The following is a 15,629-nucleotide window of genomic DNA, read 5'->3' on the forward strand; positions in this document are numbered from 1 at the left end:
TCTTGTGTGGTGCTGCCCGAACCGCCCTCACTAGACGAGTATTGGCCACCCGCCGTGTGCTTCATGCACTTCGAGGTCAAGCTCGAGCTGGACCGGACACCGCCGGCCCACCTTTCCTCGTCTTTGACAACCTCCCGAACATCGACATATTTGAATTGTTTGGCAGTGTCGTCGAAGTAGACTCGCATAGCCGACCTCATAATGTTGGCTCCCGTGGCTCCGCTTTGGTAATGAGTTGCTTCACTCTTGTAGATGGCGCAGAATTTTTTGACCTCTCTGTCGACTCGGTCAAAGTGAGCGCGGAGCATCTTAAATGTACGGCGGCGGGACCCCTTTGGCTTAATATCGTGGTAGGCCTCGGTGACCTTTTCCTAGAACCCTAAACCCTGAACCCTAAACCCTGAACCCTAAACCCTAAATGATTTATTGTGTCAGCGTGACGATGTCCACTCGCGGGCCGGCGAGTGGGCGTCACGCATGGCGCTGGAGCGCGCCACGTCGCGCGGGCGCGTGGCGGGATGGCTCGCCATCCGGCTCGGCGGGCTGGGGACGAGACGGGACGCTGCAACGCGTCTCGCCGCCGTCTCGTCCCGGCGTGACGGGTTACGAGCCACCCGCGTGACGCGTTACGGGTGGCCTTACGATTTCATTCTTTAGACACTTTCCAAAATGTTTCACAATAGAGTAGGAGCTGCCTTGCTTGCACATTTTCTAATTACGAATCCCAACCGCCAAAATTTGATTTGTGGTGTTGTAGATAAATTTTCATTTTCTTATTTGTGGTGTGAGAGCATAAATATTCGTAGTTCATTAATTAAATTAATTATGCATTAATTTCGTTTAATCTCATGCGGCCGCATTAGGTGGTGGTGCATATGTATTTTATGGGTTTTAACTTTTAAGCCTACATTGCCAAATGCCAATATAATATTGGAGCGTATTTCATACTATCCACATGTATAATTGATTTATAGAAATAAAGATTAAGTGCGTAAATATTTTCGTTTTTATGAGACAAATAATATTCATTGATGAATTAATTTATGCGATTGGCATAGGGCCAAGTGGGAGTAGCGGAAATGAAACGTTGCACTATATTATTGTATATCACATGGTAAGATCTTAAGCCAGATTTGAACATGATGTCTTTGATTAACAATCTTGGACTTCAATTTAACGTTGATTTGAAGGTTTTTCATCTTTGGAGGCTCTATAAATTGAGTTCGGTTAGCTGTACGGATTTAATACAATGGGCCTCCTCCAATTCAATTAGTTGAAAGATGATTATTTTTATAGGGTACTCATTTATTTGAAACTATTTTTTTTAATCATCAAATATGAAAATAGGAGATGAAATATATGTTAGAAAACAGGTTGTCGTTTGCCTTGACAATTATTGAACCGTCCTCGAATACTAAATAAAATAAGTTAATGGAAAAAAAATATGAATATTAATCAAATAAGTTAATGGAAAAAAAAATTATGAAAATTAATAATGGATTTAAACTGTATGTTGAGATGTAAACTTTGTCTCATCCGAAAAAATAGAAAAGAAAAAGAATTGGCAAAAGTGACAAAAAAGAACCTGTGTTTTCTTTCTTCAACGAACTAAATAAATTCATCAAGTACGCCAATATAGATAAATATTCACCAATCACCACCCACTTTGATTTAGGAGATATCGAATCTTTATTTAATACTATTAATTTGCAATATAATATTATAGTGGTGTCTAAAACTTCATGAACAACGTTTACAAGCACATGTATTGGATATTGAATAGCCAGCCAAGTTTTACTTTGTCATAAACACATCCCTCAAATTTAGTGTTCACAGCATTATTTATTCTAAACTCCAATTTCACATTTCTAATCAACGTTATTAATTTAATTATTCAAACCATCTACTAGTTTTATAAATAGATCATATCCCTCCAAACCAAACCTCCACTTTCCTCACACCAATAATCTCTTCAACTTCACTTATTTTCACATCAATTTCTTGTAAGTATCTAAACTCTGTTAGATTTTTCGAATTTCAGCTGAATTGTAGCATGAAAATAAGCATGAAAGTAAATTAAAACGTGCACGTTGGCTGCTTGTGTAACTTTAACTGCATAAAACATACTGAACTCTTTTTTTTTCGAATAGTATTATTTCAGCCAAAAAAAATTTAAAACGTGCACGTTTGCTGAACTCTTTTTTTTGTCGGAAAATTATTTCAGCCAAAAAAAAATGTGGCGGCTGAAGATTGCGGAGGGAAAAGGCCCTTATCTTTACAGCACAAACAACTTCGTTGGTCGGCAAATCTGGGAGTACGACGAGAACGCCGGCACGGCGGAGGAGAGGGAGGCGCAGGCGGTGGATTTCCAGAAGGCTCGTGACGAGTGGAGCGAGAACAGGAAGAAGGGATTCCATTCATGTGGAGACTTGTTCTTGAGATTGCAGCTGAAGAGGGAGAGTGGGATCGATCTGCTGGGGATTCCGCCGGTGAGGATCGGCGAGGATGAGGAGATCAGCTACGAAGCTGCGACCACCGCGGTCAAGAAAGCGCTGAGGGTGAACCGGGCGGTCCAGGCCAGCGACGGCCATTGGCCGGCCGAGAACGCCGGACCGCTCTTCTTCACTCCCCCTCTGGTAACTTTTGCTTTTGATAGTTATTGAAATCACGGAGTTTGGTCGAATTCTAGTTGGTTTTATAATATTTGAAAATATTTATGTGTTTTGATGATGATCGGACGAACGTTGTTTTGTTAAAATAAGTGTGTTGATTTTCGTTTTTACTTAAATAATGTCGTTTTGAGCATAACCAAAGACATCATTTTGTAGACGAATGAGATAATTGATAAAAAAAATAAAAATTGTGAAATTTTATTATCACTGCATTCTATTAGTAATTCCGTAACTAAAACTTGACAACCGTTTTGTGTGATATAGCTTATATCGTTGTACATAAGTGGGACGTTGAACAAAGTAATGACGCCGGAACACATCAAGGAAATGATCCGTTATATCTACAACCATCAGGTGATTTTATGTAGTTGATAATAAGATGAGTAGTTCATGATACTTATGTAGTAGTTTCGTTCTTCTCCTTTGTACTTAGAAAGTATCTGATATTTATTTGTTCATTTTGTCAATATGGTTGCAGAATGAGGATGGGGGTTGGGGATTTTACATAGAAGGGCACAGTACTATGATCGGATCAGCTTTGAGCTACGTGGCGCTGAGGATAATGGGGGAGGGACCGGATGCTGGCAATGGCGCCATGGCTAGGGGAAGGAAATGGATCCTTGATCATGAAGGCGCTACAGGAATCCCTTCTTGGGGAAAGACCTATCTTTCGGTAATTCAAGTTCGTCCATCTTAACAAGCGCCTTTAGAAGTGAATGTCTTATGGAAATGTTATTATTTCAGGTTCTTGGAGTGTACGAGTGGGACGGTTGCAACCCACTTCCCCCGGAGTTCTGGCTCTTCCCATCCGTCTTCCCTTATCATCCCGGTATAACTATAACACACATCCATCTCTTTATTTTCATCTTATTTCGGCCGGTTTAGAAACTAAGATTGTTCCGACAAATGCAGCTAAGATGTGGTGTTACTGCCGTACAACCTACATGCCAATGTCGTACTTGTACGCAAAACAGTTCCACGGACCCTTGACCGACGTCGTTCTATCCCTCCGCAACGAGATCCACCTAAAGCCATACGATCAGATCGACTGGAACAAGGCACGCCACCACTGCTGCAAGGAGGATATCTACTACCCTCACTCATGGATCCAAGACGCTCTCTGGGACACCCTCAACTACTGCACCGAGCCAGTAATGAGGCGATGGCCGTTGAACAAGATCCGGCAGAAGGCCATGGACAAGGCCATCAAATACATGCGCTACGGAGCTGAGGAGAGCAGATACATCACCATCGGATGCGTTGAAAAAGTACACTTCACTACTTCACCATCAAACTATCAGTACTGTCCCATATCAGTTGTGTAAGACTACAGATATGAGATTTTTTATAACAGGCTAGCCTTTTGAGATGAGTTCTGCCGCTGCCTTTGTTGGTTTACAACAGAGTCTACAGATGATGTGCTGGTTCGCGCACGACCCAAACTGCGACGAGTTCAAGTACCACTTAGCCAGAGTCCCGGACTACATGTGGCTTGCGGAGGATGGCATGAAGATGCAGAGCTTCGGAAGCCAGCTGTGGGACAGCACTCTCGCGACGCAAGCGATCATCGCGAGCGGGATGGTGGAGGAGTACGGCGACTCTCTCGAAAAGGCGCATTTCTACATAAAGGAGTCTCAGGTGAAGGAGAATCCCAAGGGGGATTTCATGGCGATGTACCGTCACTTCACCAAAGGCTCGTGGACTTTCTCCGACCAAGATCAGGGGTGGGTTGTCTCCGACTGCACTGCCGAAGCGCTCAAGTGCCTGCTTATGCTGTCGCAGATGCCGGCTGAAATTGCCGGAGAGAAGGCGGATGCTGAGCGATTGTATGACGGTGTCAATGTGCTACTTTATTTGCAGGTATAAAAAAATTCATCCATATTTAGTTGTACTCTTTTTTTTTTGGTTAGTAATTTTGAAGTGAATATGGATGTGTTTTCAGAGTCCTCTGAGCGGCGGATTTGCGATATGGGAGCCTCCGGTTCCACAGCCGTATCTGCAGGTTTTGAACCCTTCGGAGCTCTTTGCTGACATCGTGGTGGAATCAGAGTAAGATGATTGTTTATTCACTTTGAGTTTGGTAATATTTTGATGGATAGATCTAAAATAGATTTTATTGAATTTCAGGCATGTGGAGAACACTGCTTGTATAATCCAAGCACTCATCTCGTTCAAGCGTCTGTACCCGGGCCATCGGGCCAAGGAGATCGAAGCCTCGGTTGCGCATGCATTGAAGTTTCTGGAAGGGAGGCAATGGCCTGATGGTTCATGGTATGGCTACTGGGGAATTTGCTTCTTGTACGGGACGTGCTTCGTGTTGGGAGGACTAGCCGCAGCAGGGAAGACGTACGAGAACAGCGAAGCAGTGAGGAAAGCTGTGAATTTCTACTTGACAACACAGAACGAAGAAGGCGGATGGGGAGAGAGCCTCGAGTCCTGCCCAAGCATGGTATGAATAAGTCCCCTTCTGATCCGTCCACCAAAATTAGTCAATTTCTATTTTTGAAAAAGTTTAAAACTCTTCTAACAATGAATATGATGTTGTAACAGAAATACATTCCGTTGGAAGGAAAGCGGACGAATTTGGTTCAGACATCATGGGCGATGCTCGGTCTTATGTATGCCGGGCAGGCTGAGAGGGACCCGAAGCCACTGCACAGAGCAGCAAAGCTGTTGATTAATGCACAGATGGAGGATGGAGATTTCCCTCAAGAGGTAATGAAGACACAAACCTTTTGTCTTAGTTTGGTGTAAGAAATTTTTATGTTTTGCTGAAAATATTTGGAAATATTGGCAGGACATAACTGGGGTGTACATGAAGAACTGTATGCTGCATTACGCGCAGTATAGGAATATATTCCCGTTGTGGGCGTTGGGAGAGTATCGTAAACGAGTCTGGGCATCCAAATGCTAGTAAATGTATTTACAGATTATATTCATATTCAAGATTATAGATATATGTATGTGTGTGTTTTTTGTATTAAGAATGGGTGAAAAATCTGTGACAGAAACTGCAGAATAACAATGTGAAAGATATCTGCGGAAAGCTGTAATAATAAAATAGTTATTCTTATATCTTTTTCTTACTGTTTTAGTATGCAATATAATCTATGGGCTAAAAAAGGCTATAAGATAGAAATATATTGCTCGGATGAATTTGGACACTGTCAATATTTTTGTTAGAACAATGGGCTTGGGCCTACATATTGTCTCGGCTTCTTGATTTTGTAAAAACTATAGCACTGAAATCAAATCAAATAATTCATTATTTCAAACTATTTCTCAAAGTTAAATCAAATTTACAGTAATATCTGAATAATCTGTCCAAGAAACAAACAAAAAACAAATCAACCTGAAGTTGATGCTTTGTGTGCTCGAAGAGATATCAGAAATGAGATAAAGCAACATTTATCCTATTGCAATAGGAACTTTTGAAGATGATAGCAACCAGCAAATTAATAAATATATTAATTAATCTGTGGCATATCTCTTTGAAGTTAAATTACCAATTTGATTGCAATTGAATTTTGCCACCTACCAAAAAGATTTTATAGCAAGGCATTGTATGGACACATGGAAAAATGAAAAATCAATCGGTTTTGAGTGATTGAGCAGCCGCCACATGACAGTGGGCCGACGGCAGATTTCAATGGGTCGGCAGTCGGCGCAATATTAATTTGTGCAAAATGTCGTTTTCAAATTCTATTCCCTCTAGCCCACGTATGCACTATTTCCTTTTTAATCAATTCCATAAAAATATACACTTTCTAATTTTAGAAATTCTTTCTCTATATTGAGATGAGACTCATTCTTCATTAATAATACTTTAATTATTTTTTATTTTATTTTATCGATTGTGCATTAAAATACGTAGCTAACTAAATACGCATATTATGGGAGTAAGTATATTTTTTTCAATAAAACAAAAAAAAAGCTCAAAACCGTCTTTTAATTAGTGAGGGGTGAGAGCCATTATACAAATTGATAAAGTGGTTCAAGAGAAAGTCATCGAATAATTACGATAAATAGAATAAAAAATATTTCTGAGATAGATGCAAATGACAAAATGAATAACATTTGAAGTACCAGGTCGGGTACATTCTATGGAACTATCTAACATCCAAGTGTCTATAACGTCTAAGATTGAAGGTAGATGAGAAACCATTAATGACCTTCTTAAGAAAAATTCTAAAACGTATGCAAGATAATTAAAAGGTGAAAAGAGTGGCTTTAATATATAGTCTTACCCTAATCTTGCGGATTAAAGGCAGTTAAAAAGTTTAGATTAGCGTAATTATAACACATAAACAATTGAAGAGGCGTCAAATTAACGGATAAATCCGTACTTTAGTTGTTTGATTAGTGCTCCCATATAAGTAGAAAAGAGAGATGCTAATCCTTGTAGCTAGAAAGCCTATGTTCAATATTTAATTTTGAATTCCTCAACAAATGGTACTCAATGAGAAGATTAAGTACCAACTTTTCCAATTCCAATCCTTTATTAGCTTCTAGTATGACTTCCAATTCTTATATACTCCCTCCGTTCTTATGTAGTAGATGCGTTTCTTTTCAGCATGAGATTTAAAAAAAATTATTTTGAATGAGTTAAGTAAAGGAGAATAAAGTAGAAAGAAAAAAAGTAGAAAGATGAACAGAAAAAAAAAAGTAAGAGAGAGTAAAGTAGTTTTTGTCAAAAAAGGAAATGACTCAGTTATAGCAGGACAATCCAAAAAGAAATACGACTCAATTCTAGAGGAATAGAGGAAATAGATGATTAACATATAACAATAGTAAAAGTTTAAGATTTATATAAACAAAATACTCCTCCATATAATATAGTCTATGGAATTTTGAATCTTATTTATATCTTCCATTAAGTATGCAATAGACATATCAAACAGATGACGACGATAAATTATCTTAAATAAGTCTTTTTCAGCAATATCACGTTGGGAGTTATCAGTTTTTCTTTCCTTAAACTTGATCATCTCAAAACTCTTTGAGGGTTCACCATCACCAACAAGCCTTCTCAACTCAGAATCACTTGTTTTAGATAATCCTTAAATTGCAATTTGATGTACAAGTCAAAAAAGAGGAAGGTAATAGAGCTAAGTCTCCAAGTTTGGGCAGCATGTGTATGTTTCTCCTTAATACATGATCTTTCCACCACACCATGTTACTTTTGTTGCACAAAAAGCTGCCTAACCGCCGATTCACCAAATCAATTTCCTTTCACATTTTAAGGCTTTAATTAGTTTGGTTGGAAAGAGTCGACATATTAATATACTCCCTATTCAAATTGGGAGCATCATATTTTTAAAAAGTCTTATAAAATGAAAGCCTTATGATATCTATTTACTTCATCTACAATTCACGCCTCATTTCACACTCCAACTCTATTTCACACTCCAACTCATACTTCTTCGTTATCATATCATTATCATATCATCGTTACTCCATACATCTCTGATTCTCATCATACCTCTACTCATACTATAATTTATTTTATTTTTTGAATTATCACATTTTTATAAAATTTAAATAAATAACACTATAAATAACAAAATTACTCAATTAAAAAAATCAAATTTTCAATTTAGAATTCTCATCGACTTAAACACGCTATAATACTAGTATATTATTTGAATTTGATCCATCATTTATGGCTATGCAAAAGAATTAAAAGACTAACTATGAGGGTATTTATGATGAACACAGTTCTAATGAAACAAACACACACTCACATAGAATATATTACACCCGTTATAGTAAAATTAATCCATAACAAGCTTGCTAAGGCTTCCAATAAATAAGGATATGGAGTACTAAATGTAAAGTTTCCATAATTTGGACTTCATGTGCACCGTTATTTATAGCTGATTGCTGACCTCAGATTGTGTGTGTGTGTGTGTGTGTGTGTGTGTGTGTGTGTGAATGTAAAGTTGTTTGAAACAAAAAAAATGGCCCTTCTAATTTATGCTGACGGTTAAGGCGAGGGAATAAAGCTGGGCTGCCTATTGCTAGATTAAGAACAAAACAAAGCCTAACCTTTGACGATTACATGCTAATTAACATTATCTTGAATTTGCTATCTCAAACTTTATTTCATATTTTGGTGCATTTTATTTATGAATGTATTCGGAATATATATGTGCAGGAACAGTTGTGGAATCCACTTCCTAAAGTTAACACCTTTATACAAAATTCCAAGTAAGATTGTCCATCAATTTCGTAGATTGAAGCCACAGTTCTGCATTTACTATTAATATCCAATGGGAATAAAAAGCAAAGTTCATATCTTTATTGCTAACTCTTCTGTATACATATATTTATACTAATGATAGATCTAATAGTAGAGAAAGGGAGCTAATTAATATACAAAGTAACTGGTTTGAAATTAATAGAATGTCACTAGTGGAAGAATCTTGCATTGATCATTTGGGAAAGATACTAGTAATTTAATTTCTTGAATAGTTGATGATATCCTCAGCCCTCCATTTCTTGAATTGAAGAAAATCTTGTTGACGAATATCAATGAATGGTCATTCATATTATGTCTTTGGCATCAGAACAAAGAATCCTTCAATTTTGTATCCAACTCAATAATTAAGTTAGCTAGCTAGGTGGCTGTGTTTTTTCTTTTTTTTGGCATTTGAATAATGGCTACAATTAAGAATCCCATCTCAAATATGCCAAAAAATTGAAAACACAGATTCGATTTCTTCCTTCACCCTCCTCAATGTTGTATTTACATGAGCACCATATATCCTTCTATTTTAGCACTATCTTCTCATAAAAACTTGGAAGCCCAGCAAATATATGACTACTGAATATGGCATGCTCGAATATCCCTTCATTTTAACCTGTTTCAAAATTAAATTAGCAACAAGTGTAATAATATCAATATATCCATAATTAAAGTTAGAGTAAAGTTCACTAATTCATAATTAAAAGTTCATGTACATATACTTGGGAGTGGTTGATATGATGAATGAAATAAGTGCTCTTTCTTTAGTGATTTTTTTGGGTAAACTAAATAATCAAAATTTGACCAAATTTCGTGATTTTTCATTTTTTTTTACCTTGGTTGCGGCCGAAGTTAAGGAGATTGAAGCCGGAGAGGAAGAGGTGGATGTTGAGGTCGAGGTGGATGAAGTCGTGGACAATGAGGTGAGCCCGACATTGTAGGCGATAGTCCCATCGGGCTGAAAAAGCCCGTAATTCCTCTCGGAAGTGGGCCCAGGCTTCATATCCTCGTTAAACAACGCAAACACGTAGATTTCGAGCCTGGCGTTCGGCCTCAGCGGCGTCCCCTCATTCCGCATCTGCCTCCTCAGAATATTCCTATTATAAACGGCGGCGTTTTGCAGCGTGGCGCCGACCTCATTGACATCCCCCCGCGAGGGCCACCCGGTCTCTGACACCCGGACCTCGATCCCCCGAACCCGAGCCTCGCCATAGCGAAGACGACCGCGTCCACCTGCGCGTAGAGCATGTTGTCGTAATGCAGCCTCGTGTTCGGGTCCACCATCCCCGGGTTCGGGTTGAACAACACGTAGTCGATCGGGATCTTGCTTGGGCTGTCCTTGTACGCAAAATACGGGTAGGCATTGATCCAAAAGGGGGCTTTCGTGGCTGCCAGAAACTGCAAAAACTGCGGCATTACGGCGGCGAGCTCTGGCCGGAAGCTGCCCGCCGACGGCGGGAAGGATTCTTCTAGAACGGCGAGGTTGTTTGGGGTGGAGACTTTGATGGATTGGTCGAGGCTGAGGCGGGAGAGGGCGGAGTGGATGCTGACCATTGCCGGGACGAGGTAGGAGATGAGGGTGGTGTCGTCGCCGGTGTAGACCTCGTTGCCGACGGCGATCTCGGTGATTTTGGTGGCAGGGTAGTAGGGTTTGATGCGGGTTTGGACCCACTGGAGGGCTTGGTTGGGGTCCATTAGGGTGGCGAGGAGGCCGTTTTCGACAGTCACGATGAGCTCCACGTTGGAGTTGGCGAATGCGGATAGGATTTCAGGGTTCGTGTCGTAGATTCGGGCTTTGCTCAGCTTTAGGGACCGGAGGAGTTCGAGAACCTTCTCCGGTGGCGGGAGGTTGTTCCCCACTTGACCGTAGTTTATGCCTAGCGATTTGGCTTCTTGTATCAAACCCAATCCTGCTGGAGGGAAAATTACTTTTAAAATAAATACGCGGATAAAAGGTAAATTGTCAAAAAAATCACTGAATTAGGTCAATTTCTGAATAATCACGTGGTCTTAAAGGGATTGATTGTATCATAAATTTAACATTTTTGCTTCTTATATGAAATCAAAAAACGTTATTCCCTCCATCCCACAGAAATTGTCTCACTTTGACCGGACACGAATTTTAAGAAATGTAATGAAAAGTGAGTTGAAAAAGTTAGTGGAATGTGTGTCCTACTTTTATCTATTAGTTTTATAATAAAATGTGAATAGGATTGAGTTAGACGGATGGAAATGAAAAAATGGGACAATCTTTGTAGGACGGTGGGAGTATTGTATTACAATGGGAAAAAAATTTAAAAGGTAAATTGTCGAAAAAAAAATACTAAATTTAGTTAAATTCTGGTTAATCGCGTAATCTTAAAGTGATTGATTGTATCATAAATTTAACATTTTTTGTTTCTTCTATTATCAAAACATGTTAGTATTAGAAACGATAGTTGGTGGGAAAATAAATTTTAAAAAGAAAAATTGTCGAAAAATAAATCAACTAGAAAAATCAGGACAGTCGAATCTCTTCTCATAATGATGACGAACACATAAAAGTTCAACAAAATTTTCAGTTAGTTTTTCGGTTATATTTAAAGTTGTGAGACAGACTAGAATTTAACCAAATTAATTTTTTTTTACCACAATTAGCATTTTAAACTGAAAATAAAAATAAAAGGATGTGATAACGTCATCACTAGACACATGCAAACAAACATTGGTAAACTTGAAAAGAGAGGGAGGTTGATATATAAGTGTTACCTGATAAAGCGAGAAAGAATCCAAGAAGAATATGTAAGGAGGAGGTCTTGGTGGGAGGATTTGCCATGACAGAGTTAACTTTACCTTTTCTTCTTTGTTGTTGAGACTTGAGAGAAGAGTGAAAAGGTGGAGAGAGGGAGATTGGAGAATAAATCAAGAAAAGGGGGGGAAATGAAATGTAGAGAGATGGGGAGTTTATATAGGAGTTGGGATGACAATACTTTTCTTTACTTGTTTGTTTTTGTAGTATATTAGGGTGGGGGTTTTCGAGTTGGGTGGGTTGCCTAAGGCACATAACATCACATAGCCTTAATTAGTTGTTTTGAATAATCAATGTTCTTCTGATTGTCCTAACTTGTCTTTTTATTGAGGCCATCTACCCATCACTTTCTTTGCTCAAAAGAAAATTACAAGGGGAGGAGGGGACAGTATATTCCTCTCAATATTAATTACAAATCATTTACTAAATCTTTCTGTTTTTTTAATAGGCGATTCTCCATTTATTGCTTGTTGACATGAATTCTCAATTTATTAGATGAAAAATAAACGTTTTAGTATCTTACTAAATAAGCTTCATTTAATCTATTAGGGGTTGATTGAGTGGCATGAGAGTCGTCCATTCTTAATCAAATGGTCAGTTGATCGCAAAGGTTTAACTGTCTTACTAAAAATTAGCCTACAGATATGTTTGGAATATTTTTTTAATTGAAACATGGTGTAAGCAAGGCAAAAGGTTTAATTTTCTTACTAAAAATTATCCTGCAGATATGTATGAATATTTTTCTATCGAACTTTACATATGTCTGAATAGTTAAGGAGGAAATGTCAACCACATACTACATAATTACTGTTGGCTATTCAAAAAGTAGTTTGCTATTCTAGACAAGTTTTGGACCGGGGAAGATGAACCTTAAATTGTAGCTACTTTGATATGTTTGTTGGGGAAATGTCTGTCTAATTGTTGACATAACAAATGGGCACACATGAAGGATGTTCAGGTTTAGTCGGGATAACCAATTCCAATGGTTCGGATAAGAAAAATTTGCCTTATTTAATTAATTGTGAATAACTTAAAAATATACTATGAATGCATTTTTTCATGGTACTACCGCATCACCTCTACTCCCTCCATTCCCTCATAGTTGAGTCATTTTTCATTTCGGAAAGTTCTCTCGTAGTTGAGTCATTTCCATATATAGTACTTCATCCGTCCCATAGTAGATGTCACACTTTCCTTTTTAGTTTGTCCCATAAAAGATGTCACATTTCCTCTTTTGGAAAAAGTTCCCTCTCACATTAATTATAAAATTATATTTTCTCTCACCACTTAACACACAAAATAACATCTCCTAAAATCTCGTGTCATCTCCCAAGTGTGACATCTACTATGGGACGGAGGGAGTAACTTTTTTCTCTTTCTTACTTACTCTCTCTTACTTTATTCTCTATACTTTCTTCTCTCTCTTACTTTTTTTATCTATTTATTTAACACACTCATCATCTATTTCTTAAACTTCGTGCCGAAAAGTTTTGCCTCAACTATGAGGAAACGTCCCAGTTTAGACGTTGGCTGCTTTCGTTAGCCTAAAATACGACTCATGAGCTTGTGAGATAACATACTGATTGAGTGGTTAATGACTGAGCCCATTGTGACACAACGCTTTGCCCTATAAGCTAAGGTGTCGAATCCCAACTCCAACACATTTTCTTTTTTTCTAATTATTTTTAATTCTTATCAAGTTAATTTGAACATCTTAATTTTCATTCTCTTTTTTTAAAAAAATTAAATAAAAAATTTTGTGATTTTAATCCTCTCAAGTTAATTTGAACATCAATTTATTTTTTTATTAAATATTATAAAAAAACACAGAATGTTATAACTAGTCTACATATCTTTATTGTGTAAAAAGGGAAGAAACAAGTCGTGTGCGATTAAATGGTGGAGATTTGAAAAGGCTAAATTACACGTATTTTGGGCCCAAAGGGCGTTTGGTAGATGGATAAGGAAGGAAATTAATACGTGGGAATAAGTCACAATCCATTTCCTATTTCCTCTTTGTTGCTGACGCAGTAACTAATTACACCTAATTTCAATTCACATAAGTTTCAAAAACAACAATTAATTTGGTTCTGATTAATTAATTCAGATTCATGTCATATCAAATTTTAACTAGATAGACATTGAACACCTGTCGTATTCATTTCCTCTTTCCCAATTCAATCAGAAAATTACAGTACAATCATACATAACCAATTTTGGATCTTGAACAAACCTGGAAAGGAAAAAAGGTAGGTTTATCATAAACATTGATAGAATGGCCATGTGCAAGTGCAACAACACTTTTTATGAGATTAAATTAACTATGCTAGAAGAATCTTTTGCTTAACTCCTAAGAACCAATTGCAGTACACCTAATTAGTGTTTAATCACGATGATTAGTTCAATCATTTTGACAATTCCACACTCCTACTCATCAATCCGTCATCTTTACACCAACAATTAAACAAATTAGGCATCGCAATTTTCGACATAGATTCAGTCTTTTATTACTGCCAATTTAAGATCCCATCACATTCAATTTGATTATGCGTCACAGACAAGAATGTCAAACGAATCAATTTCTTTGAAAAAACAAATTTTAGAGAATCCATCTTTCCACATAAATTTCTTATTTTATTTTGCTTCCTTTATATATATATATATATATAACAAGCTTAACATTTTAGAGTATATATTAGCTGATTTTCAGTCTTTATATAATAATGCAAGTTAATAATAAATGACGGAATATAAAATAGGCCCACGAGACCATGAAAAAATCCATCCTGATATTATAAACATGAAATATATTTTTAAGTGCGGACTTCTTTTTCCTTTTTTGTAATTATAAAAATTAAGTAAATAATGATTACCTATCTTGCAGTGGTTACAATATAATTTATGACTGGTAAAATATATAATTATAATAAAGCAAAATTTTAAAATATGAAGTTAACTAAATACTTTAATCACTATCTATTTGTAGGCACTGATTTATTTTTTGAAATGGACCTTACTCTTCTATTTGTGTAACTAGAGGCCCAATTCAAGTGAGTAGTTCGTCCACATAAGATTGATAAACAAAATGTTGTTTTGCGAAAAAAGGTTAGTAACGAAAAGATATACTCCACGAACTTTTGTGAGAGTTATAATTTTGTTATCAATAAAGATCATACTACCTTTTTTTTTCTTGAAAATTATACAACCTTTTTAAATACTACTCCACTAATCAATGCCGGTTAAAGTCAATAAATAAATGGAGCTGATATTGTGGAAATTTCTGGCGGCAGCGAATCTATATTTGAAAAATAACAAAAAAACATTAATAATTTTTAACTTATAGGTTCGGTTCAATTAATAACCGACATAAAGTTTAATAGTACTCCCTCCGTCCCGCACTACTCGCACATTTCCTTTTGGGCACGGAGATTAAGGAATGAGTGATAGATAAAGTCAACAATTACGGTTGTAGGTATAAATTGTTACTAAAAATGGAAAGAGTGCAAATAACTTGGGACGTCCAGAAAGGAAATAAGTGCAAGTAGTGCGGGACGGAGGGAGTACTAAGTTAGCAATGGAAAATATAATAATTTTAATAACTATAACAGTAATACTCCCTCCGTCTAGGGGTGGCACGGTACGGTATACCACACCGAGAATGTCATACCACATACCGTACCGCAAATTGCGGTATGAGAAAATGTCATATCTATATCTTATCGAATATTTTGTTATACCGCATTGCGGTATACCGATAATTCGGTATGATTATTTCCAATACAGTTACCATACCGTCTATGCGGTATACCGTACTTTCACGTTATACCGAAATAAGGTATGGCATACTGAGTATGGTATACCAAAATAAGGTATGGCATACCGTTAAACTTGTGTTTCATACCTAAAAAAATTCTATTATAGC

At 37.2% G+C, this 15,629-nt stretch overlaps 1 protein-coding gene and 1 pseudogene across 1 annotated transcript; one reads left to right on the forward strand and one right to left on the reverse strand.

Annotated features, from left to right (window-relative positions):
• Nucleotides 1-1,898: 1,898 nt before the first annotated feature.
• Nucleotides 1,899-5,745, forward strand: LOC121745483 (dammarenediol II synthase-like). Its single transcript, XM_042139413.1, has 11 exons — nucleotides 1,899-2,003; nucleotides 2,225-2,636; nucleotides 2,937-3,026; nucleotides 3,151-3,345; nucleotides 3,417-3,501; nucleotides 3,585-3,940; nucleotides 4,077-4,532; nucleotides 4,615-4,721; nucleotides 4,800-5,121; nucleotides 5,223-5,387; nucleotides 5,470-5,745. The coding sequence occupies exons 2-11, from the start codon at nucleotides 2,235-2,237 to the stop codon at nucleotides 5,584-5,586; spliced, it is 2,295 nt and encodes a 764-aa protein (XP_041995347.1). The 5' UTR covers nucleotides 1,899-2,003; nucleotides 2,225-2,234; the 3' UTR covers nucleotides 5,587-5,745.
• A 3,265-nt stretch (nucleotides 5,746-9,010) lies between these two features.
• On the reverse strand, nucleotides 9,011-11,862 carry LOC121743389 (annotated as a pseudogene).
• Nucleotides 11,863-15,629: the final 3,767 nt, after the last annotated feature.

This window comes from Salvia splendens, chromosome 8, assembly GCF_004379255.2.
Source record: "Salvia splendens isolate huo1 chromosome 8, SspV2, whole genome shotgun sequence".
In the NCBI taxonomy this organism is placed as follows: domain Eukaryota; kingdom Viridiplantae; phylum Streptophyta; class Magnoliopsida; order Lamiales; family Lamiaceae; genus Salvia; species Salvia splendens.

Coding starts and splice junctions, on each gene's coding strand:
- LOC121745483 (XM_042139413.1), top strand. CDS start 2,235: ATGTGGCGGCTGAAGATTGCGGAGGGAAAAGGCCCTTATCTTTACAGC. Junction 4,533..4,614: donor ATGTGCTACTTTATTTGCAG/GTATAAAAAAAT, acceptor ATGTGTTTTCAG/AGTCCTCTGAGCGGCGGATT. Junction 5,122..5,222: donor TCGAGTCCTGCCCAAGCATG/GTATGAATAAGT, acceptor ATGTTGTAACAG/AAATACATTCCGTTGGAAGG.